Source organism: Haliaeetus leucocephalus, unplaced genomic scaffold, assembly GCF_000737465.1.
Source record: "Haliaeetus leucocephalus isolate CR32 unplaced genomic scaffold, Haliaeetus_leucocephalus-4.0 Scaffold263, whole genome shotgun sequence".
NCBI classification, from domain to species: domain Eukaryota; kingdom Metazoa; phylum Chordata; class Aves; order Accipitriformes; family Accipitridae; genus Haliaeetus; species Haliaeetus leucocephalus.
The window spans coordinates 210,521-237,614 of NW_010972699.1; the positions used below are offsets into that span (position 1 = coordinate 210,521).

At 46.4% G+C, this 27,094-nt stretch overlaps 1 protein-coding gene across 1 annotated transcript; it reads right to left on the reverse strand.

The window, feature by feature from the left end:
• Window positions 1-5,520: 5,520 nt before the first annotated feature.
• CHRNB3 (cholinergic receptor, nicotinic, beta 3 (neuronal)) lies at window positions 5,521-17,547 on the reverse strand. The gene is made up of 6 exons (XM_010569174.1): window positions 17,500-17,547; window positions 13,739-13,890; window positions 12,637-12,681; window positions 7,676-7,785; window positions 6,567-7,449; window positions 5,521-6,050 (listed from the first exon to the last, which is right to left on the reverse strand). Exons 1-6 carry the CDS (start codon window positions 17,540-17,542, stop codon window positions 5,916-5,918), a joined length of 1,368 nt encoding a protein of 455 aa, XP_010567476.1. The 5' UTR covers window positions 17,543-17,547; the 3' UTR covers window positions 5,521-5,915.
• Between the last annotated feature and the right edge of the window lie 9,547 nt (window positions 17,548-27,094).

Below are 27,094 nucleotides of genomic sequence, written 5' to 3' on the forward strand. Positions count from 1 at the left end.
CCCTCAGCCCTGTAACATTTTCAATACAATCTAAAATAAGCAGTTCCCATCTTCTGCAGTATATGTACACAAAGGAGGGTCCCAGATCAACAAAGTACATGTTTACGTTTATGTTTGAAGTCAGACAGGTCTTAACTACTTAATCATAGTTGAAGACAAACCAACTTAGTATTTTGCACTGCAAGTAGCCTTGCTGACATCATCTGAAGCATCCTCGAGTCACCAAAGAGGAACAACCTGGATGCACTATGGAAGACCAGAAAAGACCTGAACTATCTGTGGTTACCGTGTAAGGCATCCACATTTGAAATTTACATGCTGCTTAGACCTTTAAAAACTAGTTCATCTGCCACTTAACTTTGCATGTGACCAAAGTCCCCTTTACTTCCTGATACTGAATACCAACATCTTGGTGAGCTCCAGTAGGATTTCCAAGCCACATTTTTCTCATCAGGTTAACAGTGGTCCCAGTCCACACGTTCTGCTCTGAAAACTCTTGCTTGCTCAGGCTCAGACATAAGCCCAACAGGGAAGGGTTTGTCCCTGAGTAACTACTCATCATAGACAAAATTGGCTTAACAATATTGGATTGATCTAAGTTTTCCTGTGTTTTTAAAACCCAAGACCAGCTTGGATTACACAGATCATCACAGCAGGAGAAGGCTGGCTATCATGAATCCTATGCAAAGCTGGGCACCTTGGTCCAAACATCTCTGCAGCAATTTTCTATTTGCTGGCTCGTCATGGATCAGTGCTGTGTGTTCAAACCTGTAATTGTAGGGACGCTTCCCTTTGGGGCTGAGGTTGCTGCTATGTAACCAGGTTCCCAATCCTAGTGTGCTTAATCCTGAAACACTTTGTAGATGTGCACCTGATGTGGACAGTTTGCCCTCAGGTTACTTGCCTGTTTAGATTCCTTTTGGTTTTGTGCTGAAGGATTCTTCTCTAAAAGGAACCATTCCAATTAAAGCCAACGGCTTCAAGAGTAAAAAGCCCTTCTGTCTTATAGGAGGCTCTAAATTTAACTGTACAGTGTCAGTGCAGTGTTTTCAGTGTCTGCCATGTACCAGTCTCTGCTTTGAACATCACCAGTCCTTGGAAAGTATGACTCTGATTCTGAAGTCCCTGACTAGCCTTTTACTCTCTTTTAATGCTCCATAATAAAGAGAATAAGGCTGAATAAATATATATGTCAGAGATAAGGGTGGAATGACAAGAATATAACTGTCTTAATCCAGTAGTTGAAATATGTGAAGTCATGATTTTCTAGAAGAAAAACGTATTTTCTGTAATTCCCCTGAATGTTGCATAATTATGTAGTGACTGACAGACAGATGTATGAACAAGCATGGTTTGTTTTGTCAGCCTGTCAATTAAATGCCACTCCTGGGATATACTTTCTTGAAGAATTTGTATTTTTTTTAAATCTCCCTGCTATACAACATAGTAGAGAAGCTACTAAATGACATTTGTTGTGCTGGCTCTTTAATCGGAAAGGAGGAGAGGGGAAAGAAAGGGAGGAGAGCCTCATTCTGAGCCTGAAACCTTCATTTCTACAGGAAAGACATCTGACCACCAGCATTCACTGTTGCAGTCTATGACCATACAAACAATGAAATATTGTGGCTGAAGGTGTACTACATTGGTGTCTTAGGCATGACAGATACTACCCTGCAGCCAGTAAGCTGACTTCAGCAAAATCCCTGGCTTTTTGTCAAAGCATTCACAATTGTACAGCTCCTCATCTCCAGTTAGGAGGCCTCTGTGCCCCAGCACCAGCTCCTTGTCTTTGTCATTTTGTTGTGGATGGAGTCATGCACTTCACTCGTAAGAGTAACAATATGTTTATTGATATAAAATGGTGATTTAACCAAGTTTGATAGTAAATGCAACAGTGGTGTAACAAGATCTGATGGCAAGCTTCACTTGGTATTTACTGCATAGAGGACAGGGTCAGACAAAACTGTCAGGGAAACCCTCCCGTTGAGTCATGAGGTTCAGGAAGGACCCCCTTGCATTCTAAACTCCTTCTCAGAGGGGAGTTTAAGTGTGGCTGGATCCAGACTTGGTCAGCGGCTTATGTCTAAAGGATTATACATGCACAATCACTCCTTTACATCACTTAGCTAAGATTTCAAAGTTTGGCATGCTATTAAACACTTACTGAGAATCTGTTGTGGCAAGGAATCTCTCAACCTCGAGGAGTAACCTTGAGAGGCATCCATACTCAAGGGGAGATCCTGGCGTGCAGCCTGCTGCTGTGCAGGAGAGCTCAGTGGGCCCTGGGCTGTCCACAATTTATGGAGTAAGATAATTGACTCATAGTCATATTTGCATACCGACTACAGATGTTAGCGTCTTCCAAATTTGGCTTGAGTCCAACATTGACTAGCATGTGGTTAGGTGGGCGCATTGCTCAAGTTGATAGGCTATTGTGTTGTTACCTGGCTCCCCTGAATCCACTTTGAGCCAGATGCAGCCATCATGGCCAGATGCATCTACTACAATCTCCGCTGGTGGTTATCACTTGACCAGGGTTGCGGAAAATACAGGTCAGGTTGGGGCAGGGGGGAGCACACCGCTGCACATTTACCGTACTACACATCTCTCTGTCATGCCTCTGGACCTCAAACACAGGGTTTGGACAGTTTAGTCCATCAGCCTGGTATCCTAGGAAAGTAAGATTTACAAAGTCATGTTCTGTCTCTCTTTGAGTGTACTATTTCCCCTTCCTTCCCCCCACCCAGTGACTTTTGGATCCTTCTTTTGCCATTTTCAGCTGTGTTTGGCACATTCAAGACTTGGGAGCCTTGCATACTCCTGTCAGCTTTGTGAAGGTAGTTGGCTGATTAGAGAGAGTGGAGGTGCGGGACACGATAAGCATCTCACCTTGGAGAAGGCTTCGATAGGGGCCCACATCTGAGCACATATGGAAGAACCCACACAAAAGTGACATTTGTGCTTGCCCCAATTCTTGTCGTGGGACCTTCTAACTGAAATACCAAGAAAAGTTTCAACAAGAGCTGGTGCCATCCCAGGCGCTGAGTTGGGTCACACACCACACACAGCCACAGGAAAAGTAACCATATTCATTGCAGGGCACACAAGAGTGGTGTGTCTATTCTCACCCCATCACCTCCAAAGCCACATCAGCAACACCCCGTACTATATGTCCCAGTGATAAGTGTAGCACTGGCAGCAAGAAATCTCCTTTACTTGAGAGTGATGACATCTATGAATTAATTTTAAAACCACAGAAGCAATTTGACAGCTCAACCAGCTCATCACATTCTCTTCCCAAAGGAGACCATCTTTGCACTTCCCCCCCCATTAAAAGGCCCAGAGGAGTTTGTCATATTTGCCTCTTGGTGGATGGACGATACACATGGTCCTGCCAAGCAGTGCCAAGGTTCTGGCAAACCAGTGCCAAGAAATCAAAGCAGCACATGTTGAGGCAGTAGTAAGACAGTGGGTTGCTGGGTTTTTTTAAGATTTGCAATTTGCAATGTTGTCATCCACAGGCAGAGCACATGGAGCAGAGGGAAGGAGCCCATCAGAGGACTGTCTGCCCATCTGCCCTCCCTAGTTGTGTTTTTAGTGGTAGCCCAGGCTGTGGGACATGCTGAATGCATTTGTGGGCTAGCGGCAAAGAGATTCAAGGAAGCTCAGAAACAGCCAGCACAAGGAAATAATGAGTAGTGAGACTACAGATGCGGCAGTCCCAGATGCAATGCTAGAAAGACCAGAGGCCAAAAGCCATACCTGTGCAGTGTTCATACATCTCCCACTCCAAGGACCTGAGCCCTGCTGACCTTTACTAGCATAAGCCAGAAAAAGCAGCTTGGCATCAAACACAGCCATGTGAGACACAGCCATGTGCTGCCTGTGGGTGGGCAACCAAAGGGTCACAAGGTGAGGACAGGGCCATCTGCCAGCTAAACACCTGAAGCACTTGCCCAGGAGAGGGTTTTGTCATCTGTCATGCCTAGCAGGCAGCCCCCTGGCAGCAGTGCTCAGAAGGAAAACCTATCACTAAATGATTTCAAGACTCTGTAAATGCTGGGAAGAGGAGCTTCCTGGCCTTTTTCCTACGGATGTTTCACAGTACTGGCCAGGGGAACAAGCTGACTTAAACAATGCAAGAAGAGAGGAGCAGCTGGCAGTAAGATCAATGTGTAAGAGTTTCATACCAGTGTCTTATGTTAAGACATCTATCTGTATATGCTAAACTAAATGGGTCTGTTCTAGATTCCTGCAATATAATAACCAGATCTGAATGCTCCCTCCTCAAACTTACTCACAGACTTTCCAAGAATGTGACAACCCCTCTATTTGAATAGATTTGAGACAAGGCTTTTAAAATGGGCTACAGTCCAGACTTTGTTGACAACAGAACAACAACAAAGCCCAGCATATGAGCACTCTCACCTCAGGAATCATTTACTAAATACATCTTTATTAATAGTGATTGCACAAGTGAACAGAGCTTTCTCGATGACACAACAAGATGGGATGATATTAACTCACAGAGGTCTGGTGTGCACACATAATCCAAGCACAAGAATACCTCTGTGTATTTTTAACACCCTCTAACCTCCATTCCTAGGGAGAAAGTTTCAAGGCTAACTAAAGCTTTAATACCAGATTCACATTTAAATGGTCGAAAATTGGATCTCCAAATCCTTTGCTAGTCTTGCAAACACCTGCAAGTTCTGAATGGGATTTTCTGAAGCACTCCATGTTGGCAAAACACTGCCCCTGCAAAAGTGGTGAAAGCTTCACCTCTGCATTTTGTCAGGTCTCATTTACACTTTTAAGGGCTGTTTCTAATCATGCAGAAGGATCCCATTTTAATGAATTAAAGGAATGAAATTCTGAGTTGCCTGGGAAACATGAACAAGACAACACCCAAATATGCATCTTCCCAGTAGCCAGTGACCCCACAGCTCTCAGGAGAAACTCCACTTCTGCACCAACCACAAGTTTCATTTGCTGAAAGTGATGTCTGCAGCTTCCCTGCAACTGAACTGTTTAGGAAGATCACTGTTCCCTTATGGAGTAGCATAGCCACCTTTCTCCATGCAATATGTTTCAGGTGATCTTCTATTTGTCTTGTGAACAAGCAGGTGCAGGAATCATAGTTTCTAAATGCAGATCATGGGGAAAAATCCTTATTTGTTCAGTCTTTTGATACATTACAGAGCAACAGGCAAAATTGCAAGTAATACTGAAAAGCAGGTAACACCTTGTAGCTTCCTGATGGCCAAGAGAAGAGACAAAGTGTGCATGCCATAAAGGCTGGTAGCAGGTGGGCAGAGTGGTAAGTTCTGCCACTGTTGAGCTGATCCTGCAGCAAGGTAAGGCCACAGAGTCGTGGTTTTGAGCATCCCATCTAAAAGGTATTTGTACTTTTTCTGATGCATGTGCTGTGCAATTGCCAGTTCTGACACATGCACGAAGTGATTTGTAGAGACTTTGTGGGTTTTACTTGGAAATGTAGATAAACTGAGTACTGATTTGTGTTCCTACTATAACTTCTTTTATAAAGTAGCATTTTAACTGACCGATCTGCCTTTTAAGTATAATCATTGTGCCAGAAGTACTATTTCCAATTGTAACTAATAATCTTGGCTGTTATTTTAATATAACCAGGCTACCAGTAAAATACTTATAACCCAATTGTGCAACCCCAATTCACTTTAGGACTCAGCTGCGCACTAAGTCCTTCTCTGATCTCAGCCGAATCTGTAACTGGTAGAGTTGTATGAAGACAGAAAGCAGTAGTCAATGCCCGCTGTTACCATCATCTTCCCTCATTCCTGCTGTTGCTTCCCATCTGTACAATAGAGACCAAGCTCGAAGGCATCACCATCCCTTGGCATTATACTTGTTGTATGCTACTGTGGGAGCACTATCTACAAAGTGCTGTTCAGCCACATCTGTAACGCAGGGGTAAAGATCAGAACTGAACCCGTCACTGACACCACCAGAAATAACCACAGGAAGATCCGATCCAGGACTTGAGCTACAAATTTCCAGTCTTGGACAACCTGAGAAGGAGAGAGGGAGAACAAACAGAAACAGTAATGAGCCCAGTACTTCACTGATACTGCTATATATATTTCAGCTCCACAAATCTGTTTTTAAAATTAGAATTTTGTAGTGTCCTGTATCCTAAAACTGACATGGATCACCTTTTCAGCACCTATAGCTGTGAGTCACTCAAAACCCCAAAACAGTTTGGTAGTTTTATGCACATGGTAATCAGACTTCTTTCAGCCTGTGCAAAATCTTTTAGCTAAAAGTGCTCGAATTCCTCCAGGAGAGGTTGCTGTGCCTCTTGCATCTGTAAAGAGCAGGGACTCTCACAGCATAATACAGTTCTCCTTGAAGCAATGCGTTTTCCCAAAAACCATATTATTTATCAAGCAAGGGAAGCTACCAGGACATGTCTTAGATGAGAGCAGGAGGAAGATGCAAAGGGAAAGGCATGCAGAAAAGGTAAGAGCTTGGAAGCCATTGCTGTCAAGGAAACTGTGATCCCTCCTTGCCCTCCCTTTACCTACCTGTCTGATGAAATGCTCCTTTTTAACATGCCTGGAAATGTATCGAATGGAGTCAGATGCCTTTTCCAGAAAGGCAATAACAATTTTCTCTCCGTCTTTTGCTTGCCTGTGTTTCTGCTTCCCTGGGAGCTTTGATTTCAAGGTGGTTTCCTTTTCTTCTGTCTCTGAGAAGGAGTAACGATCTACATGGCCCTTCATGCAGAGCAGCCGAGGCAGCTTCTGGAGGAAGAGTCTTTTAACCCAGGGAGCCATGGGATGGTAAGTTGCTGAGGAGCGGTGGTGGACATTGATAACAAACACAGTCACGATGATAGAGAGGGTCACAAAAATCATGATGAACAGCAGATATTCACCAATCAGAGGGATGACTTTGGAAGAAGAAGGGATTATTTCCTCAATCACTAAAAGGAAAACAGTGAGGGAGACTAGAACTGATGTAGACAATGAAAGCTTTTCTCCCTCATCTGAAGGCAGGTAAAACACCAGGACAGTTAGAAAAGACAATCCCAGGCAAGGGATTATTAAGAAAAGAGTGTAAAACAGTGGAAGGCGTCTCAAAACAAAGGAGTAAGTGACAAATGGGTAAGAGTACAGCCCATCCTTCCTGTTGCCTTTCATACCTTTGGCGTTTAAGATCTCCCACTCCCCATTATCAAAGAAGTCTTTCCTGTCTACATTTTCATCCACTAAAATCAAGTCCACCATACTGCCATCATACGTCCATGACCCAAACTTCATGGAGCAGTTCTGCCTGTCGAAGGGGAAGAAGGTCACGTCCATCGTGCAGGAGCTCTTATAACTGGCTGGTGGTGTCCAGGTCACCGCTCCATTGTACTTCACTATGACTTTGGTCATCAGGGATCCTTCAAAACGTCCATCAGCACTGGGAGTTGGACAGGAAGAAACAGTACCGAGTTCAGGACTAAGTTTGCCCCAGTCCTAACCCCTCCCCAGCTATGCTTTCTATCCATCACCTGCAGCACAAGGGAAGCCAACATTTGTACTGCCTAAAGAAGCAACCTTCTGACAGCACTTGGAAGCTTCATGGTGCCTGACATACCTTCCCCAAGCTCTTGCCTAAGCCCAGAGCAAGCAGCCATGCTACTCACTTTTCAAATAAAACAATGTCGGGAAGCCACAGGGACTCAGAAGGGACACGGATGGCAGTGATCCCACCGTATTCCTCTGGATTCCAGGAGAGCTTGTGGTCAATCCATTCCTGTAAGAAGCCAGCAGAGTCCTCTGCCCATTCATACACAACAGCCTCATTCCTCCTCCCACCACTTGCCTCAGAGGGACTGCATTGCACAGCACAATGGGCAGAGCTTGGTGTAAGCCTGCTCAGCTGCAGAGAGGATGCCAGGCAGGCATAGCTGGGAGATGTTAATCCCCACAAGCACTGCCCTTCCAGCCACAGGTGGACCCCAGCAACCCATCCCTTTGCAGGCAAACTCAAGGCAGGCGCTCCAGGAAAGCACTTGACTCGCTTCACTCACCACCCTGCCCAGCCCACGTGAGGGTAGTCCAGAAGGAAGGAGACACTTCCCTTGATATAGCACCTCTTCTTCCCTCTGACAACCAGCCTATGGTGTCTTTGGCCGACACTGACCCCATAGAAGAGCCAGGTGGCATGGCTACTACTACCCAAGTGGCAGAGAGGTGGCCTTTAATTACTTTTCAGTGGAGACCTGGCTTTTTTCAGTGAACAGAATACAATACCTAATATCTGTACACTCTCTTTGCAAACCAAATCATTGTTCTTTCATCAGAAAGACCTGCACACTATTGCAGAAAAGATAATACAATGCTATTGTAAAGCATTTGGTTACAATCCTGAAAAGATAACACTAAAAAACCACAAAAGCATGGTGAGTCTTGTCCATTTTCATCATGCTGAACTCCAGAATAATTTTTCTCACCTCTTTTTGTTTTTCAGATGGGGAGATCCTAGCAAAGTGGCTCTAGCAACCTGGAGATTTCCACAGAGATGCAGTGGAAAAGCAGCTCTCTGATCCCTATTCATTATTGATGGGGGTTTTCACTTGCCCACAGGAACAGCAGCGAGAGGAAGCAATAGGTGTAGAATGTGGTCAATACCAAGAAGCAGAAGATGAACCACTTTCCATTAAGCTCCAGCACTAAGAGGTCCCCAGGGATGTGGGGGTCTCAGCCTTCTCTGAGCAATTTCCTGCATGACATAAGGACGAGCCAAAAAGCTATATTCTATGCTTCTTCTCCCACCATATTTTTCCCCTCTCACTTCTTCAATTCCACATGCTTTTCACACCTATGCCTACAAAGACTTATTATTTCAGTCCTTTACAGTGTGACAGCAACCCAGATCCTTAGTAGAGACCTAAACACAGACAGTGAGAACAAGCATCCTCCTCCTCCAGGTGCAGGCAAGTGATGGGGCCCAAGGTCATGGGCAGGTGGTTGGTAGATTCCTCCTAAAATCTGGCCCAAAGCACAAGCAAAGGAGGCAGTTGCCCAGGGTGGTACCATAGCAGGATTAACGGCCCCACTACCTGCACCAGAAGAGATATGGACCCACTCTCTGAACTGCCCAAATGGCTGGTGTCAGCTATCAGGCACAGCCCTTCACCCCTGGCTCCTCCTGCTGCTAAAGGAGGGATGGGAGCTGTTCAAGTGTGGCAAGAGATGAGGGGTCATTGCTGCTCTTAGCCTCAGCAGCAGGGACAGAGCACACCACCTGCAGCGTGAGCTGGTGGGTATCTACCAGATGTTTCCAGCAGCCTGGGCTGTTAAGTGGGCACAGACTCACAAGTGTCCTGGACACCTCCTGTAATAGGTGTCAGGGAGCTTAGGCTGGAAACATACCTGTTATGCAAGAGGATAATCAGGGCTGACAGCAGCAGCCAACACAGTCAGCTCATAGCCTGCACTAACACAACAGAAGCAAATACCCTGTGAGCCACCTGGAGATATAATCATCCCTCTGGAGTTGAATTGGAGCAGCCCCTTGGCCTGGGTTATTTGCTGCATCTGCAATACTCTTCCCTCCCCCCTGCCTTGCAATGATTTCTCTCCCAGCTAAAGTGCTCTTTCTTGTCTGCAAGGCAAATGGTTTTGTGTCTTCTTACTAGAGCAGAAAATAGATTGTGTGCAGACTTTGAAGATGAGCAGTTTAAAACGGGAATCGCTCTATGGGCTATGCTGACACAAACTGTAGCAGCAGATGCAAAGGGCCCTTTCCTCTCTTCTCCCTTTCTTCCAAGCTGCCCCAGACCACCCACCCCCACCCAGCCCCCAGCATTACTCTCCTCTTCCTGTCTCTGGGCTGTCACTCAAGTGCTTAACCCACAGCAAGCTGACCAAGAAACACTGGACCCAGAAACACTGGACCCAGATTCTTGACACTTGCTAGTAGACTCCATAGCTTGCTTGAACCCAGATACTGTCTCAGTAACCACTAAAAGCTCCTTTGCACCTTGTGTGTCTGCCTGCATGCACATCATCAAGTCCCACCATCTTGAGCATGTGGATATTTGAAATTAAAAAAAAAAAAAAAAGAAACCCCTTGGATTTAAGCTTTGCTCACCTAAGAAAAGCCAGGCTTTTGCAGAGAAATTATGACTGTGATTCCGCCTCAACCTCATACACCCCAGGGTGAGGACCAGACTCCCCTTACCTCCCCACCTCCTGCAGAAGGACAGGGTCTGTGTCATTAGAGAGTTCAGGTTTGTTTAATGTTTTTCACTACCCAAAAGAAAAAGTTATTTTAATGCTGTTTAGTTTTATGGACCTTTTCCTAGCTGTTGTGCTTATGCACTCTAATAATCCCCCAAGCATTGGATTGCACATGGGACCAGTTCACGCTGAGCCTACAGGAATACATGATTCCCAAAGCAGGATACCTGGGTCAGGCCACAAGTATTAAGTGCTCACCTCCTGGGGGCATCTGCATGTGTGAAAATCAGAACCTGTGTCTCACTTATTTTCTGCTCCCTTTGCATTTCATTTGGGCCTTGATGTTCTCTGCCCCTCAGAGAAGCAGTATTAGAAATGGTAACAAGAAGTGAGAGCCCTGCTCAACAATTCTGAAAATCACAGTGCTGAGTTACCCCAGAGAGTTGCCCTGGATAAAATCTGAGCAGAGTTTCTGAGGGCCTCCAGAGAAATCAGCATGTCTACAGTACAGACTCCTGGGTAGGTCCTTCTTTTAGCCACAGCATGAGGCTGAAGGATCAGATAAAGTAGTTTCCCCCTCATCCTCCCCCACACCCCAGACGCAGTGAGTGGATGGTGGCATGTCCCTACCTCCTGCAGCATGTTTGGAGTAACTTGCAGCAGAACCTGATTTCCCACAGCAAGAGTGGTGACACAGACTCCAAGCTATGACTCTGGGAAGGCCAATGCTGCGATTCAAAGAGGGTGCTCAGCATGGAAGGTCTAACCCTAAATGTCCCCACACACGTTCATGCAGCAATGGAGAAAGGATCAGTAGGTGTCTGTCTGTATTAGTGTCTCAGGCCTAATGCTTTTGAGCAGCCTGGACTTGCATTTGACCTGCTAATGTGAGCCAGAATTTCAGGTCCCTGTCTTCTGCAGTCACTGTAACCTGGGTGAAGATGTCACCCAGCCTGGGGGATGAAGGCTGCTCTAGGGCACAGGAGACTTTGCTGTCCTGGATGGACCAAGCAGCCAAGTCTTCCCTGAGAAGGAGGAGATGGTCAGACCCAGGAATATTCTGTCAAAGGCTGCAAAAGGCTGTAAAATCTTTTGGGGGACACTTGCAGGAACAGAGAGAATGAGGAAGGTGAAGTGGGTTGATTCCATACCTGCAGACTGCAGGACTTGGACCTGCCAGGGGAGGTTGGTCATGCAGCCTGCAAGGAGACAGGGTGGGAATGGGAGAAGATAGACAGAGGGTAAGGGGTTACCCTTGTAGGAAGGCTCTGGTGTCTGCCCAAGTGGCTACGGGGAGTAAGGAAGCCAAGATCTGGCCCCGTGCACATGAGGGGCTCTGCAATTGCAGCTGAAGGTAGGGAAAATGCAACACTGCAGCTCTTTCAGGGCAGGCTCTCCGCAGTTGGATTCAGATCAGCAGTAAATTTCCCCAGCAAAAGGGGAAATTCCTGTCTTCCCTGCGCTGAGGGGAAGTCTGAGCTTCTCCCTCTTCAAGGGAGAGACCATATTTGCATATAATGTCCATATGGCCTTTAGGGGTCATGCACCACCCAGAAGCTCACACTCACTGCAGCACTACAGGTAGCAGACTGAGAACAAAAACTGAGCCACATTGCTCCTCCACCAGCCCAGCAACCCCTAGGAACCACTTCCCATGGCATCATTTCAAGTACGGCTTGGGTTTTATGTCCCCTGCATAGGATCAGCTGACATGTTTATAGATACTCATATGGCTGAGAGACTTAAAATAATTGTCACAAGGTCAATAAATTGGTGCAGTGTAATCTAAACGAAATGCAGTGTTCTTCAGCAGTGAAGAGAAAGGAGACCTAACAGTTCAACTTCCACCTTTCCCCCATTTGTATAAATTATTGTCACTTCAAGAAGCAATTATGTTACAGAGATCTGATTGATTTGCTACAGATTTTAACTGGGCAAAGGGTGGGGGTGAGTGAGTGGGATGTAACATGCTGGCCTTTTCTTTCTCTTTACTCATGCTGAAGAAGAAATCTATCCGAGGCACCACTCTTAACTCCAGCAAGAGAGACAGTACTTGCGTGACCTCTAAGTCTGAGACAGGATAGTCCCTCAGGGCACACACAGCATCCCAGGGACGGCCACTGCAGTATTAGGGGATGTTGCTTCCCTGAAATACAGCTGGCTTGAGTGCACACCTGGGGTGCAGGCCAGGAGAAGAGGGTACCCTGTTTCCTAAAGGCCCATCTGCCTGCCTTTCTGCCCCTTTATGCATTTGCTGAATTGAGAGGAGTAAAATAAAAACGACAGGCAAGGTAAAATGTGCTGCTTTTGTCTGGCCACTCGGCGTCACAAAAGGGGATGGATGGCTTGGTGTGCTGGGATGGCCGCTCAGCTCAGCAGCCCTGCACTGAAAGGGGAGGTCTGATTCACTCTAATTTACCTGCTTCAGCCACACGTTCGTTGTCATCAGTTGATTCTTCTCATCCTAGGGTGACACAAAGTAGAGAGGATTGCAATACCAAAACAGGCAGCAGAAACAGCCCCTATGCCTGCTGAGTCCAGCCCTGTGCCAAGCAGAGGAGATCCCTATGGTCCTGTTTCCCCATGGGCCTGGTCTCTTCAGTCACTATTGGGGGAAGTGAACTGACTTTCTAGGTGCTGTGCCTGCTCTCCCTGGGAGTTCCTGAGGCTGGAAAACTGAGGTCTGGCATTTCACAGCAGCCTGAAGGAATCAGATCTCAAAGAGCTGGGAAGGCAGCAGGGCTCAGCCACTGAGTGGGGTCAGGACACACATGGCTGTGGGCTCACAGGATGGCTCATCTCCCCACAGTGCTTAGCCCAAAGTGAGTTTGGAAAGACACAAGCTGAAACATTGTCCTGCATATGTAAATAAAGCACAAAATTAGAGTCTGCCTTCCATGGCACACAGGGATGCTGCCAGGGACTGGAGGATGTGAGGAGCACACCATTGTGTGGGTACCTCTGGGCGCTGTGCAAACTCCACTGTGCATTGCAGTGATGGAGGAGAAAGGGAAGGGAAACTTTTCATGTGGGCAAAAACATGGAATTGTGTGTTTTGCCTCTGGCGTCTTATCTGAGTGGCCAGCTGGGTCAAGATATGAGCTGCCTTTGGCCTGGATACAAACTTGCTTAGAGTGAGCAATGTCCAACAAGCTCTACCCTTCCTCACCCCTGTCCTGTAGCTGCCCCGACATTAAATTGCAAACATAGGCACCAGGGACTGTCTGGCATGGACTGTTTGATTAACACCTGATGCAATGAGGCCTTATTCCCCAAGAGCAGCAGGGAAAAAAAGACTTTCAGATTTGCTGCAAAACAAACAAGTCTTACAGCCCATGCTGTGTGTGAGCAGGAGGTCATATTACCAGCACCGCATCATACTCAGTATATTGTTGCCTGACCATCACTTTGCATTTCATGCGTCAGGACGCAAAAGCCAATGGCATCACCAGCTCTCCCAGGTGGATGCACAACTGTCTGTAAAAGAAGGAATGATTTACCAAGCTCAGCACAACACTTACCACATCCACAAGCTGTGATATCTTTAATCCAAAAAGGACTTTGATGGTGTCATTGGAGTTTTCCACGGGGCGGACCCATTTCTGATAGCCTTGAAATAAGTGCTTGAGGAGCACATCCTCATTTTCAGCGATTGAACTGAAGGCAGCCACATCTGGAAGAGAGCAACAGAGAGTGGGAGCATGCCAGAAAGCAGATGTGGAGAACAGCATGACCTGAAGAAGGGAGGCAGAGTGATGATGTGAGACAAATTCACCTCAGGGCAGCTATTGTCAGTAAAATCTGTAGGAATTCAGATGCACAGACTCTCAGCAGACCCAGGGTGAGGGGAGAGAGGGGAAGGCAAGACAGCCCAAGCCCAACTCATGCACAAAAAAAATCATCAAACCAGAGCAGTGATGACTTTGTACTAGGTTTCTGTTTTGTGTGGCCTTTTTGTCTTGCATCAACGTACTTGCCCAGTCTTTCTTGTTTATTATTCTGTAGAAGATCTGCAGGCTTAGAGCATCAGGTGCTCTCTTTCATTCGAGTAGTAAATATCCAGCCTGATAAATGCCACCCTGAGAAAGAGTTCTCTTTTTTCAGATACCTGTGGTGTACCACAGAGAGCTGGGGCTACAGGGGAAATCTGGTCACTGTGGGGCAATCCCTGGCTAGCTGTCTTGCAGCTAGAAACAGCAGCAATATACTATAGGCATTGCAGGGCCCAGGGATTTCACTTGCACTTGGTTGGTTTCTATGGCCTCTCTAGGACAGAGGCCGCCCTGCACGAGGATCAGGGTGGTGGGATTTCCTCACTGGAAGCTACAGGGCTGTAAGCCGGATCTGAGGGAGCCTCATGCAACACTTGGAAATGACTCCTCCTTCTGGGGTTAACCAGGGGATAGTAGCATATCGTTGAGAAAACTGAATTCTCCCAGCTGGGGGGTGGGTTGGGTGGGCAACACCACTATTGGAGCAAAAGGAGCTCATCTGGCCACAGGAGGAGCTGGGTGATGCAGCCAGGGCCAGGTCTGTATGCAACCAAGCACAGAACCATCATGGTCTGTACCTGCAAGGCCATGCTTCCCCCGCTGCCGCTACCATGAAAGGGGAAGGGCAGTTGAGACCCTCCATCCTTTCCCAATACCAGCCCCACTCTCCGTGATGCTGAGGTCCTGACACGACCTCCAACTCTTCCCTTGTGCACACACACAACACCCGAGGATGAGAAGGATTTCACCTCTCTTCAAAGGCACCATGGAGGAAAATGACCTTGTGATGATTGGCCCTGTGCCACGGGTGTCACGGCCAACACTGCTGTCCTCAAAGCGCACTGCTTGGGGCCCACCTTGTCCCCTCACCACCCATGCCCTGCCAGCCCCAGTGTGAGCAGGACACCTGTGCCTGCACTGCCAGGCATTAGGTGCAGGAGGGGTCTGCAGACAGAGGGTCGTGGCCAAGGGATAGCGCGAGGACCAGGCGATGGGAGAGCCTTGGCAGGGGGGCACAGCTGAGGGGCTCACACATGCTGTGCAGAAAACATCAGAGGTAAGGCAGCCCCCAACAGAGTCCCTGTGCCATGGGGAGAGAGGAAAGGGCATCCAAGCTCAGCAGTCCCTCCAGACAGAAAACTGGAGGCAGAGGGTAACACTCTGCCATGTGCATGGAGGAAAGGTCGTGACCACAGACCACTGTCCCAGTCCATGTCCTCTTCCCCCAGCAGCTGCTGCCCATCTCCTGGGCAAGACAGGCCGTACAGCCTCCTCTGCCTTGGTGGGGTCTGTGTGAGGCCATAGGTAGGGGGAGACCTGGCAGCAGCACAGCTGAAGGACTGCCTGAAGCAAAAACTTACTCCAAGACCAGAGCTTCGTATTGGACAAAATCATTCCCTAATGCAGTCTGGATTCTCTCAGGATAGCACAAAATCCAAGTGGCACTGTCATCCCCCACTTCCAGCCACAGCAAATGCCCATTCCTCTTTGAGAAGCTGTAAACTCTGAAGCCTCATGGTTGCTGTTCACAGGGTAACAATTACTTTACTGTCAGATATTCTAGCACAGGCTGTGCTTGTCCTCTATTGTTGGATGTGCAGTGGTGGTGGGGTTACCAGACCCTGGGGAGGTGGAGGCCAGCTGGTCAAAGGGAGCTTTCACACTCCTTTCCACCTGCTCTGCACCGTAGCCAGGGACGGGCTCATGCAGCTGTCAATACAGTTTGTAGCACCCTCTGTGGCCACCCTGTGTCTTGCTGCTTTGTCACAAGCCTTTGAGGTCTGCTGTTACCAACTGGGAAACAACAAATGCCCCATCTGCTTGCTCCAGGGTTTATTTTCATGCCAGGGCTAACCCCTAGCTCCACACAGCAAATGGGGGACATCTGTCCTAGTAAACTGTATTGCCTGCCCAAACATGCCAGACAGGCATTGCATCCACATCCAGAGGAAGAGAAAGAAAGAATGTATTTTTCTCAGCTCACTACTGACAACCTCAGAGATCCAATCGCCTGACACACAAGAGTCTCTGCAGAGACCCCAGCTCCCAGCCCTTTTCCTTTAGGAGGTTCATAAATATGCATGGCGGTTAATCACAGGAAATTCAAGAGGAAAGCTATTAAATAGAAAAAATCCACAACCGCAAAACATGCAGGATCAAAACCAGCTTTGTCTTAATGCTGGAATACATTGCTTTGGGTTTATTTGAGTATAACTCCCCGCACACGCACACACACACAACCAGAAACCTCACGGGCATGGCATTCATGGCTGTGTATGAACTCCCTCATAGGAGAATAGTGCTGTTTCACAGCCCATGCCTCACGTGAAGTCCAAGGGCCCTAATGCTCTGAGAGGGTATAGCAGAGAGGTGGTAAAACTGGTTTTGGAGCTCGATGTGTTGATTCTTAGCTGCTGGGGAAGCCACAGAAAAGAGTGAAAAAGACTTGAGAAGTCTCACAAAGAAAGCCAGAAGGAACAAGATTGGTGCCATTATAAAACAGCCTCAGTACTTGCAGGAGGTCAGTTTAAAAGCAGAAGTTTTTAATGAGAAGGAAGACATATCAAGCAGGAAAAATAGCCTAACAGCTCATTTGATCAAGCCCTGTCTGATAATTAAGTTAGATAAAACCATGGAGAAAACACTGAACAAAGTAGCACTGCCTTTGAAAAAACAGAGAAGTGGCTGTAGGACAGATGCATCCCTGAATTTACCATATGGTGCACAGAAAAGGCAAAAGTTGGAGAGCTCCCTGGCAGGCTACCGCGCGTACAAGTAACTGAGCACTGTTTGCCATCTCGCCTCTCCCCCAGGTTCCTGTTTCTCTCTGCAGTCCTTGCCTGGAGCAGTTCCCCGCACCTGCAAGAGCAGGAGTGTGGCTGGGGCAAGAGAATCTGCTACACAAACATGCGAAACACCCCAAGAAATACAGACAGGACACTTAGCCTTTCATCAGCTCACCTGAGGCATTTAAGTTTTCCTCCTGGTGATGGAGATTCTCCGGTAACTCCCCTTAGCAGAGCAAGTCAAGCTTAGCATTTTTTTGTTGGCTTCTACCCAGCGACCACCCCCCCCAGCAGTTATTAAAATCTTACTGCCAAACTGGCTGTGGGTGCAATACAAAGGCAGCCACTGATGCAACCCTATTTTGCTAGTCAGACAGTGTTAAGAAGGGGACCAAGGGAAGACAGCACCTACCTTGTCCCAGCAAGCAGCAGCTAACTGGCCAGCAGAAAAAAATATGTTGACCATCTGCAGCTCAGCTTGGAAGAAGAAGAAATTGCACTTACCTGAGTGGCTCAGACACAGCACAAAGAGCACTAGGCAAAGCATGGGCATCACCATGGCTTTTCCTTTAAATCTGATCTTTTTTTTTCATAAGCAAATCAGTCTCATCCTAATAGGGGACTAAAACAATCTAGTTAAAAATCAAGGCAGACAATTGAGTCTGCAAGGCAAGACAGCACCTTTCAGCCTTATCTTGCCTCATTATGACGCTCGGTAAAACACACTTCATTGATTTTCAGTCAGCTGTCATAGCCCGTAAGCCTAAAACAGGGCTCTGGGTCCTAAACTCTGACTGATTTGTTTGTGGCGGTATTTGGGTGGCTGTAGCCACTGTAGTCTAGGAGTAGAAGTGAGGCAAGGTTTTTAAGGAGGAGAAATGTCTTTTATTATGCTGCTGGTTACAGCTGGGGAAAAAAACAGGCTGCAGATCAGACCCAAAGATAGATCACATGCCTGAAAGATTGTCTGTTTGCTCCAGGTGTACCAGTTGGTCTAATAAAAGAGGCAGCCTCCCTACAGACCTAAATTAGCTTATTCATCTTTCATACTACACCTGATGTTTTACAGCTATGAAATGGATTTTGGATTTTTTTTTTATTTTGAGGAAAAAATCCAGCAAGATATAGGTGGGAAAACAGGGATGATTTCTAAATTTATATCTCATCACTCATACACAAAACATCTCAGACAACAGCACAGAAATGCTTGCACAATACTATCTATTGGCACAGCTTAATAGCATATGTTGCCCTAGGGCCTTGTGTTTAGCAATGAGAGTGGTGGGGCCTTTGATTATTTAGCCAGTTCCTCTGTAGGTGTCACTGATCCCCAGCAACACCTTGGACAGGGCTCCTTTCAGAAGCCACCAGAAATTGCTGATATCAAAAGGGACACGGGTTCCTCTTTTCCTGTCCCCTGGCCACTAGTCTGCCAAGGGATCTCAGAATCTTCTCAGTTTTCTTCCCAAATGAAAGTCACTTTGCCATCTCTCTACAGAAGAGCTTTTTCCCTGAAGTTCTGAAGTTCAAGGAAGAGTGGTGCAAAATTCTTTTAGTTTGTACCCAGACCTCAAACTCTTCCTTCTTTGATTTATTCTTTCTGGCTATTTAATTGCCTGCTGACTTTTGTATGGGAAGCCTGTTTTTTTCAGCAACAGCTGGGCCCATTTCTTGCAGTGGCCCAGATTTTGGTACAGTCATAAGCTATGTGATTCAGATTTGCCTTATCTAAGGTCCTCACAGAGGATTGATAACTGGCAGCTGTAACCTTATCAGATTATTCAGCTTCCTGTAATGAAAAATATGTCATTTCAGTGTGGTTCAGAGTCACGTTGCTGCTACAAGTAACCTTCTTGTAGTGTCCTACCACCTTATTTGTGCTGCTGTGGACTTGCAGGCTGCCTCATCCGTAGCTCTCAGGCAGGCCACTGGCAGCAGCTCAGGGGATTTGCCTTTTCCACTCCTGTACTACACATGGGAAATCTGCAAGTGCCCTTGCTAGCTCCTCGGCTCTGCCGGTGTTCACCTGGCAGGGCTGGAGGAGCAGCTGGTTTCCTCTGCACTTTTCCTCATCGCAGCTGCAGAAAGCAACTCAAAACCAACGGTGCTATCAAGAGACTGTCTTGAATGAAGTGTCTTGTTATCACCAGCTGCTGTCACTACCAGACTGCTCAGTTTACCCATTAGATCCAGGCCAGGCATAAGCACATGACTTGTCAAGGTTCACAATAAGGGTCCCTTTTTTATGCTGGCATCAAGAGTACAATGGACATTTGACTGGAGTGGTGCAGACAGATAGCACCACAACCTGCCATAAAACTGAGTGTGGACTAAAAACAATTATTCTGCCTGATGCAATTTTTTCTGCAACAAAGCTACTCCTTAAAAATGTTCTGTACAGACTACCCTGTGCTTTCCAGCATGTTTCTGGTCCTGTACAGAGCTCAGCACCCTCAGGCATCATCCATCATCTTTGCTGAACCACAGCTTCATGACTGGAAGCCCCAGCCTTTGCCCATTGACAGGTCTGATCATAATTACTGCCTGAGATTACATCCAGGCATTTAACAGCTTTGTTAAACAGTGCTGTATCACAGACTGGAGAGACACTTGTTTTCATAAGGCTTTAGCCTGCTACCTTGAGGTAATGAAGTTAATCTATTAGCTGGCTATAGGAGTAGGATTTTTGCTACTATGTGGTAGTTGCTTGGAGGGAAATAGGATGTATGCTTGCTTTACCATTGCCTCCACACACTGCCTAGACTGTGACAAGAGGTAAGGACCTAGCTTGCCTGGTCTTTGGCTCTCAGTTATCTGGCAACCAGAGGAGGGTATTGGAGAAATAAATTCTGTCTGCTCGCTGATGACGCTTTCTGTTTACAAGTCTTTATTCAGCCATGCTCTCCAACATCTTGGGAAGGGAAGTATGCATGAATACTCCATTTTACCAGCCAGACCATGAAGCATGGGGAGCATCCACCTTGAGATAGCAAACAAATTCCTGGGTAAAACTGGAGTCTTCTCTGTTGAGAAACTGCCTTTGCTTTTCTACAGGTTTCATGGAATTTGTAACTGACATGAGACTGCACTTCCAGGCTGTAAAGAGCTAAGACCTGCCTGAGCACAAGCAATACTTGGACTGGGCCTCACTCTCTGGGCAGCTCAAGCTCCTGGGGAAAAAAAAGAGAAATCCACCTAGAGGCTGTGACAGATGCGCTTGACCCCTTAACCAAACTTGCAGTAGTTTGGTACAGGCTCCAAAGGAGGTAAAGGCCTGAGCCATAGCTGGGCCAAGAATACCTCTAGGAAACCTACAAAGGAACAGAGTGACCCAGTGAGCATAGATGCCTTTGAGCTTGGAACACCGATCACATGATTAACACATGAATAGCAGGTGGTTTTTCCAAGACTCAGTTATCAAGGAACAAAGAAAGTCGTGTGTACAAGGACAATGGATGCAATTTGATTACAAGCCAACCAATTCATCCCATAAATATGACAGTCTAAGTGAGCTTTCTTTAAGCTCTCCCTGCTAGGCAGCATGGCTGCATGGCAGTGATCTCCCCTTGAGCGGGGACGTCTTTCAAGGTTTGAGATTCCTTACCCAAGGTAGAGAGACGCCTTTCTCGCAACAGATTCTTAGTAAGTGACTAATAGCATGCTGAATTAATACTGACGAAACATTGCTAATCCATGTAGTGACTCAATATTAATTATTACAAACTTTGCATATATAATCCTTTAGACATAAACTGTTGACCAAGTCTGGGACGAGGAGTGGATCCAGCCACCCCTAGGCTCCTGTCTGAGAGGGAGTTTAGAAAGCAAGCGGGTCCGCTCTGAACCTCATGACTCAATGGGAGGCTTTTCCTTACCCTTTTGCATCTCTAGTCTCTGTGTAAATCATTCTAGCTCAATTCTAACTCAATTTTCCTTTTTATGTTTCTCCCATGTAGAGATATAGTAGAGTGAACCTTGCTATCAAACTTTGTTAAGTCATACTTTTACAATGTCATATTAAAACCACTTTTGCTAATACCTTTGATGGTGATTCTTTAAGCTATCTAAATCACTCCTCCACCACAGAGGCACAAATCCATCAGTTTGAGCCCGCATGGTTAATATTAGGAGCAACTGAAAACTTGAGGTTGTGATGGAGAGCGCCAAGCCATGTTACCCGAAGGTGTCATGTAGACAAGAGTGGCAGTGCTGGCTGGCAACCAGAGGGTGGGGAACCTGGAATGAGGGAATAAGGAGGGTGAGGAGGAAAGATGTGGATGAGAGATGCTGTGAGCCAGAACCAAGAAGCCCCATTTCCAGAACCAAGAGCTGGAGAGGGGTTTGCAACACCTCTAGGGTTGTTAGCTGCAGGGAAGAGAAAAGAGGGGCTGCAAAGAAGAGGCTGTTACAGCAGCTATGGGGTAGGAGGCTCCTTCCAGGTGGATGTGCCTTCTTCCTCCCCAACCCAACTCAGCCTCCCTGGTCCCTGGGGCTGGTATGCCAGGAGCCAAGGGAGTCACGCCTGTGGTGCCAGTATTTGGGATGGTGCCAGGCTCCCCAGAGCTTCCAAGGGAGGACTGAGTTGCCTTTGTGCCACCTCGTGCCACACAGGGAGACAGCAGGCAAACACCAGCCCCGAAGGGGTGAGGGACAGTTTCTGGTGCAAAAGTGGGGTGGGAAAGGGCAGCATTCCTGGACCTTCATTGAAAACCTGGTCAGCAGACACCTCTCCCCGTCAGCAGCTTCCTAAAACATGCATCTTCTCCGGGTGAGGGATGTTTTTAGCCCAGCTCACCAGCAGCTTTTGCAGCACCAGGCACTTCACGTGCCAGAGGGCACAGAGTTTGCAGCCAGCCATCCAGCTGCCTGTACACTCTGAAGACTCTCTGCTCTCCTCCAGCTCCCCGTCCCCCACAGGCACCTTCCTGCTGTCACTCTTGGCTTGCTTACAGGCTGCACCAAGCACAAACCTATTCCCTTTCTCCCTCACTGCTGTTTGCTCTCCATCCTTTCCCCCCGCACCCCTCCTCCGCACGCCTTTCCCACGGGGAGCTGCACAGCATCCCACCGTCCTTCATTTCTTCTCGCCGTCCCCCAGCACAGCCGCCACTTTCCTCCTCCTCCTGTTTTTTTTTTTTTCCTTCTCACATGCCTAGAGAAGGTCCTTTCGCTTTCTCCTTGCCTTTTTCCTTTTCAGGCTCTGTTGTGGACGCTTCCCTCCCTCCTCTCCCGTGCTGTTTTAGCACCCCTCCCTGGCAGGACCCGGGCAGTGCAGGCAGCACTTTGGCTGGAGTGCCCAGGGCCGTGCTGTGTTAAGGTCTGTGGATATAATCGGTCCGTCGGACTTGTTTGGGCTACAATGCAGATTACACGCTGAATGAGCTTTATTTGGGACCCCAGCGCAACATGTGTAGATTTGAAAACTCATGCTTTGAATGATGCATTCGTAGCTGGAACTCTGCATAATGTTAATTGGGGCTGGATAACAAGGCCTAAAAATAGGTAAGAATTTTGCACTTGTGCATGGACCTGTTTGTGGCAGCAATTACTTGCCTTAAGAGATTTAACCTCTTTCACACAGTAGGCAAGGGAAAAAAAGCCTTTGTGTCAGCTAGGGAACAAGCAGCCACTTAGCACAGCAAGCTGAGAAAGGGCTGACGGGAATGCTTGATGGAGGCTGCTAGAAAGAACAGAACTCACTTCTAAGCTGCTCTCAGACAGTTGTTTCAGTGGTGACCAGACCCTGCAAGCACAGGGACAAGGTTTTGCAGAACAAGAGCCATTCCAGTCATGGGTTTCCTTTGTGCCTTCCTACCGTGATGAACTTCTGCCTTCCCTCCTTCCCATTTCCACCACATATACGTGAATGCAGACTTGAGACAGCTTTGAGTTCCTGTGCCTTCTGGCAGTGTACAGTCCATGCCACTTCCCGCTGCCTGTTTCCCTGTAAAAACCTTCCACTGCTCCACTGGGACTGGAGACACGTAGGGAGATGGACCTTTTGGAGGTGCGTGGGCTCTTCACCACTGTATGCACATTAATATTTCTCATAGATAGTGCATTGCCCTCTGCATTAGACTCTTTGTTTTCCTTTTCCAGCTCTAATTTTACAGTGAGGTCTTGTTCAGGACAAGGCACCATGTCTTGGGGCTCTGTGCTCGATTCCTGCATTTTGGTGACACTAGCTAGCTCTGAAACATGGTGATTTTCACAACTGTTTGGTCTGAGTTGATAACTGTAGATGAAGATCTGGCTCAGCTCTGCTATTTTCTCAGCTTGTCTTTCCATTTTACCAAGCTTATCTCTGCTTTGGTAAATGCTCCTCGCAGCCCAGATTTTATCTGCAGTATCATGGACTTGCTGTTTAGATGTCAAGGCCTGGAAGACTTCAGGGCTAAGTGAACTATTAGCAAGGGTCAAGACTTTGCAGGGTGTGAGAGAAAACTCTGTTTTGAAGACAACTGCTCCGGGAATGACAGAAGTGCCTGTTTCATGTCTATCTTTGCATCGACATCTTGGCCTCTTATTTTCAGTGGTAACACCTGGTGCCTGGGAGCCCTTATCCCCATACACGCAGTGCTCCATGAGAAAAGGGAGTGCCGTCATCTTCTCTTCTGCTTTCTCCTTCCAATTTAATACTGGCTTTTTATGCCCAAGGCAACTGTAAAACCCAAAGGGCAATTCCTGCCGTGTCCTATGGCCTCGATAAGTTGCCTGAATCCTGGTGGCAGCTTTGTTCATTTTGTCCACTTCTCTTCGGACATGATAGCCCTGCCACACAGCCTGATTGATGGTAGCTGACAGACTTTGTTTTTGGAGCCACTGCTTCTGGTGTGGGAGGGTGGGGGACTCCCTTGGAGATACCATAGCAAAACCAAATGCTTTGTTAGAGATTGGATGAGTGCTACAAGCTCTGTTCCTTCCTGCATTTGAGGGCATTTTCTCTTCATAATCTTTTCCTGAATTAACAGAGATGGTTGCTTTGTGGGTCCACATCATCCACACAAAATTCGCAATGAGGTTTCTTTTTAGCTTTAGAAATGGATCTTGACACAGGTAATAGTTCTTTATTGGCCAAAAGATGAAAACATAACATATTTGCTAGGAATGCTTGGAGGCCCATACTCTTGTCTCTTTCTTCATTATGTTACTGGATGTTTTTCTGGTGCTTGTGGCTTTTTTCATGATGTTTCAATAAAAAGAAATGCAATTGCTGTTGTGCATTTTCCTCTGCTGCTCTATGCCTCTTCCCACCTGCTTGGGTTACAGAAAGACAGTTATTTCCGCAGTTAATAAGTTCTCCATCATGTGCATTTCCAGTGTTTGTATTAGGAGCTGCATTTCTGTAGAAAAAAGTTGTATATATATTGTATACTCAAATCTGCAAGTACACAACCACCTTATCAGATTGTGCTTCATGAACACAAACTTCATACTCGAAATTTTGTACACTGTGAGTTGTTTTTTGGGTTTTTTTGGAAAGCTACTATTTTTACAGAAAATGCAACAGCAACACCAATTGACTCAGCCACATTCAACCTCACAAAACTGAGGGGCTCATAAACATAGCTCCTCAACATCCTCAACATGGGCTGCTGAGCTACAGGACAGATGCCAGTGCCTTTGTCTTTAGCTTTCAGAAATAAATTGGAAGAGGACAGGAGGAAAAAACCAAAAACAAACCCAAAACCCAACAACCAAACAGGTGTTAAAATCTTGCGTGAGTGCTGAGGTAGCCACTCTCTGGTTAATTCAGACTTATTCTGACCATTTCCCTTCACCTTGAGAGCTCTTCACAAACTTTCCCCTGCCAACCATTTATCAGCAGCATGCCTCGTCACCCCTTACTTGTCCTCCCTCTCAAAACTGGAGGCAGAAATGTTAAAAAGCTCCGACTGGCATACAGACAATGTGAGTGCCTCATTCAGGCACTGCTTTGCTGAAATTTTACATGCCTGACCTTCTAGTTGCCTACCAAATGAGAAGGTGCTGAAGTCCTGCAAAGGGAAACCAGGCCTGCTCCACTTAGAAAGGCTTCATCTCCAAATGGTGTCTGGATTTTCTTAAGTTAGGAGCTACTGGCAATGCCGAGCATCTTCAGCCACCCAGGATCCAGGCTGTGGATCCTCCTGTGAGCAAGACCCCTGATCTTTGAAATGCACCCATCTTTTGCATGATATCAAATGGTTGCAACTCTTGCCCAGAAAGAAGGAGTTCTGGGCCCTGGGCTGGACCCAGCCTGGACTCATATTTTGGAGTCTGTGGCATGCTGAGAATAAAGTCCTAGCTACATTACAGCCAAGAATTTTACAAAGTGGGAATTTCAACACAGCAGTCAGGACACTCAGTTGAATGTGGCAGCTCCTATGAAGTGCATGCATTTTACTTTGGATCACCTCTGACTAAAAAGCAAAAACTGCTCTGGCAGCAGCCAGTCAGCAGACCAGACCTTACCTCTGTCACAGCGGTCACCCTAACCAGCATAGTAAAGCCAACTTCCCCAGGTGAAAAGAGTGGTGGGGGAGTGGTGGGGAAAAAAAGTGGTGGGGAAAAAAAAGACTGCAAGAACGCTTCGGAGTTTAACTAACTCCTCTATGGGTAATGGCAATCACCATTTGGCTAGGAATGCTATCACACACTTTATTTACTCAGGTAAATAACCATTTATCATTGCAGTTGGATTTACCTTACCATGATCTCACAGCAGCACAGCAGACTGCTATGCTGCTGTGGAGCCCATGTCCCATTGTGATATCGCAAGAAAACACTTAGCAGCTGAAGCCATATATGGCTTCATGACTTTGTTGCCAAAGAGGTTCTTCATTTAATACCTCCCACTAACTCACTTCTGTCCTTCTCTAGATATGTCACAGCAGGGCTCAAGTCAGCCCACTGCTCTTCTGAAGGCTGCCTCCTGATGGTTTGAGCTGGGATGTGAGCCTTCTAACCAGAGATGCCTGCTTGCCATACTGAGTCTGTACTGTTTGGGTTAATGTCAAATAATTTATAAAGAATAATATTTATTCCTTCTAGAGGTTTCTTAAGATTAGATAGAAATGTTCACAGGTAGCAACCAAGGAGATAGAATATGTAGGACCATCATTTTGAACATCTGTGGCATATTTTTTACTTCCATTTTCACTGGCTTATGAACAGATACTACACTTAAGTGTAGACCGAGAAACCAGTTTTCACATACCATAACTTCTGGAATTTCCTATCTGTAATAACTTACTATATGAAGCCATTACTTCCAGTTCAAAAGGAGATACAGTCCCCTTGAATGTCTACCTATGTGCTTAAAATTCAGTATTGTCTACCTCCAGATATTTGCTTGTTAAATTTTTTCAGTTGTGCTCATGAATATGTACAAACAAAACACAGTTAGACTTCTGAGTGGCAGAAATGAAACGATGGATATTAGGTGATTTTTCAGTGGTTTTTCAGTTTTTATACCAGACATCTAAGCGTATTGAGTATAAAAGAAATAAAGGCCTTGGACATGCATGCATAATAGTCTATATCTACAACAGAACAGTTCTGAGTAATACCAATTAGCCTGGGACTATGGAAACACTGGATGTTAAACATAAGTGTAAACAAAGCACAGTGTATGAGATGCCTTCTCAGTTTCTGAGTGACATCAGAGTATGTTTTTTATGTAATTTGCAAAAGTTAACTTTTAGGCAACATATAATCATAAGAGAAGGGATATGAAGGTAATGTTAGCTAGTAGAATGTCCTGTAATTATTTAGTGGCATATGTAACCAATGGATGTATCTTAAAACTGTGTAAGTTCATCAAATAGTTTTAAAACAGCAAACTGAGAAGTTTTGAGATCCAAAAGCTATCTCTACTGGATGACATCTTTGATACCTGTCATTTATCTTGCTTCTGACAAGCCAGGGAAGCTGAATACAAACCCCAAATATTTACAGCTTCACCTCACTAGAATGTGTAATTGATGTTACTTATAAAAATATGTAAAAACTAGATTTGCCTTTTCTACCATGCCAGAATATCCTATTTCCTATAGCTGTTTTAATGGCCTGTCTGTGCCTAGCCAGAAGAATTAACCTAATTAAAGGTATTTAGGTT